Source organism: Lathyrus oleraceus, chromosome 7 (assembly GCF_024323335.1).
Source record: "Lathyrus oleraceus cultivar Zhongwan6 chromosome 7, CAAS_Psat_ZW6_1.0, whole genome shotgun sequence".
Taxonomy (NCBI): Eukaryota; Viridiplantae; Streptophyta; class Magnoliopsida; order Fabales; family Fabaceae; genus Lathyrus; species Lathyrus oleraceus.
Window position 1 is genome coordinate 19,616,993 of NC_066585.1, and position 3,362 is coordinate 19,620,354.

Genomic DNA, 3,362 nt, shown 5'->3' on the forward strand with positions numbered 1-3,362 from the left:
TTTGTAAAACGGTTCCTTTGCGAGAGGCTTGGTGAAAATGTCGGCCAGTTGGTTATGAGTATCCACAAATGTAACTTCAACATCCCCTTTGAGCACGTGGTCACGAAGGAAGTGATGGAGGATGTCGATATGCTTCGTTCTTGAGTGCATGACTGGATTTTTCATAATGTTGATGGCACTTGTGTTGTCACATCTTAGCGGAATACATCTGAGGTCTATTCCAAAATCTCAAAGTTGTTGCTTTAGCCAGAGTATCTGAGCACAAGAGCTGCCTGCTGCTATATATTCTGCTTCGGCTGTACTCAGAGCAACACACGCTTGTTTCTTGCATGCCCATGAAACTAGTACATTTCCGAGAATGTGACATGTTCCACTCATGCTTTTCCTATTTGTTTTACATCCTGCATAATCCACGTCAGAGTAACTAATTAAATTGCACATACTACCTTTAGGATACCATAGGCCAACATTTGTCGTTCCCTTGAGATACTTCATGATTCGTTTGACAACGGTGAGATGTGATTCCTTTGGATTAGCTTGAAAACGAGCACAGAGACATACACTAAACATTATGTCAGGACGGCTTGTCGTCAAATACAACAAGGAACCAATCATACCTCGATATTTGGTGATATCAATTAAAGTATCGGATTCGTCTTGATCAACATAAGTTCCGGATCCCATAGAGGTAGACATTTGCTTGCAACTATCCATGTCGAATCTTTTCAAGAGTTCTTTGCAATACTTGGATTGATTTATGAAGATACCATTGTCTAGTTGCTTGATTTGTAAGCCGAGAAAATAATTCATTTTACCCATCATGGACATCTCGAATTCTCCTTGCATCATTGAGGAGAATTCTTCACACATATCTTTGTTTGTTGATCCGAATATGATATCATCAACGTATACTTGTACCAACAATGTGTTGTTCTTGATTCTTTTGATGAAGAGAGTTTTGTCAACCTTGCCTTTTTCAAAACCTTTTTCACAAAGAAAGTTGCTAAGTCGATCATACCAAGCCCTAGGCACATGTTTCAATCCATAAAGAGCCTTTCTTAGCTTGAAAACATGTGAGGGATTCTTGAAATCTTCAAAGCCCGGGGGTTGCTTTACGTAAACTTCTTCGTTGATATAGCCATTAAGGAATGCGCTTTTGACATCCATTTGAAAAAGCTGAAAGTTTAGTGAGCAAGCATAAGCAAGTAAAAGGCGTATAGCTTCTAACCTTGCTACTGGAGCGAATGTTTCTTCGAAATCAATTCCTTCTTCTTGGTTGTAGCCTTGTGCGACCAGCCTTGCTTTGTTACGAGCAATGATGCCATTTTCGTCAAGTTTGTTTTTGAAGACCCATCGAGTTCCAATGATGTGTTTATTGCTAGGTCTCGGAACAAGTTCCCAAACTTGATTTCTTTCAAATTGATTGAGTTCTTCTTGCATAGCAATGATCCATTGATCGTCTCCTAAGGCTTCATCAACTTTGGAAGGTTCAATTTGAGAGACAAAGGCCATGTTTAAGCAAGCATCCTTTAAATTCAATCTTATTGGGACTCCTTGACTAATGTCACCAATAATCTTGTCGATTGGATGGTCTCTATGAGTTCTTCATTCTTTAGGTAGATCATTGATGTTTGCGTCTTGTGGATCTTGTAATTCATGGTGTTCCGGTTGATTTTCATTACCGGATATGAAATCTATCTCTTGAGGAATATCTACTAAATCATCATCATTATCAACAATAATATCCTCCTTTGAGGGGTTAGTTTCATCAAATGATACATGCATAGATTCTTCAATTGTTAAAGTTCTTTTGTTATAAATCCTATAAGCTTTGCTAGAGAGAGAATAACCAAGAAAAATACCTTCATCGGATTTTTCGTCAAACTTACCAAGATTATATTTGTCATTGTTAAGGACAAAGCATTTGCATCCTAAGATATGAAAGTAGGCTATGTTTGGTTTTCTTCCCTTGAAAAGTTCATAAGGAGTTTTCTTCAAGATAGGTCTAATATTGACTCGATTACTTACAAAGCATGTCGTGCTTACCGCATCCGCCCAAAAGTATTTTGGAAGATTGGAGTCGCTAAGCATTGTTCTTGCAAGCTCAATGAGATACCTATTCTTTCTCTCCACCACTCCATTTTGTTGAGGAGTCCTTGGTGCCGAGAAATTGTGAGAGATTCCATTTTCATCGCAAAATTCTTCAAAGGAAGCATTTTGGAATTCTCCACCATGGTCGCTTCTTATGGAGGCAATGGTTAGTGACTTCTCATTTTGGATTTGCTTTGCATACTTCTTAAATGCTTTAAATGCATCATTTTTCTGCACTAAAAAGAGAGTCCAAGTGTATCTAGAGAAATCGTCAACAATGACTAAGGCATAAATATTACCTCCGAAGCTCTTTGTTCTTGATGGACCGAATAAGTCCATGTGCAGCAGTTGTAATGGCCTTGAAGTGGTCACTACATTTTTGGCTTTGAAAGTTGATTTATGTTGTTTCCCCTTTTGGCACGCATCACAAAGTCTATCTTTGATAAACTTCATCTTGGGAAAACCAATGACGAGGTCATGCTTGATCAACTTATTCAAATGTTCCATATGAATATGTGCGAATCTTTTGTGCCAAAGCCATGAATCGTTGTTGTTTTCCATGAGACATTTTACCTTTAAAGACAAGTCATTAAGGGAAATCACAAAAATATTGTTAAGGCGTTTACCTTTTAGTTTAATATCATGTGCGACTTCGTCTTCTATCAAGCACTCATCTTTAGTGAACTTGACCTTGAAGCCCTTGTCACATAGTTGGCTAATACTAAGAAGATTGTGCTTTAGTCCTTCGACATAAAGAACATCTTCAATGGATGTGAAAGGTGGTGCACCAACAATGCCTTTGCCAAGAATCTTTCCTTTGTTGTTATCTCCATATGTAACAAAACCCTTGGCTTTAAGCTTTAGATTTGAAAATTTGTTGATGTCTCCCGTCATATGCTTGGAACACCCACTATCGAGATACCATAAGTTTGACGTGGATTCCAAGCAAGCCTACAAAACAGATTAAGTTTTGTTAGGTACCCAAGTTGCTTTGGGTCCTTCATAATTAGTGCCTTTCTTTACCCATACGTAATGCCCATTAGCAACACTAAAGTTTCTAATATAGCAAGCATTAGGTGTATGGCCTTTAATACCACAATAAAAGCATCTTGGTTCAAAATTACTTCTATACCTAGAAGGATAAGACTTCTTCTTAACAAGGTTTTTCTTTTTAGGATAATGATGAACTATTTTAGGTTTGTTCACTTTCTCTTGGATTGGTTGGTCACTTGCCTTAACAAAGATTTTCTTGCTTGAGCTTGGTTTTGAAA

The 3,362-nt window shown here is 37.8% G+C and overlaps 1 protein-coding gene across 1 annotated transcript; it reads right to left on the minus strand.

Annotated features, from left to right (window-relative positions):
* Nucleotides 1-228: 228 nt before the first annotated feature.
* Nucleotides 229-714, minus strand: LOC127101756 (secreted RxLR effector protein 161-like). The gene has a single exon (XM_051039203.1). The coding sequence runs from the start codon at nucleotides 712-714 to the stop codon at nucleotides 229-231; it is 486 nt and encodes a 161-aa protein (XP_050895160.1).
* Between the last annotated feature and the right edge of the window lie 2,648 nt (nucleotides 715-3,362).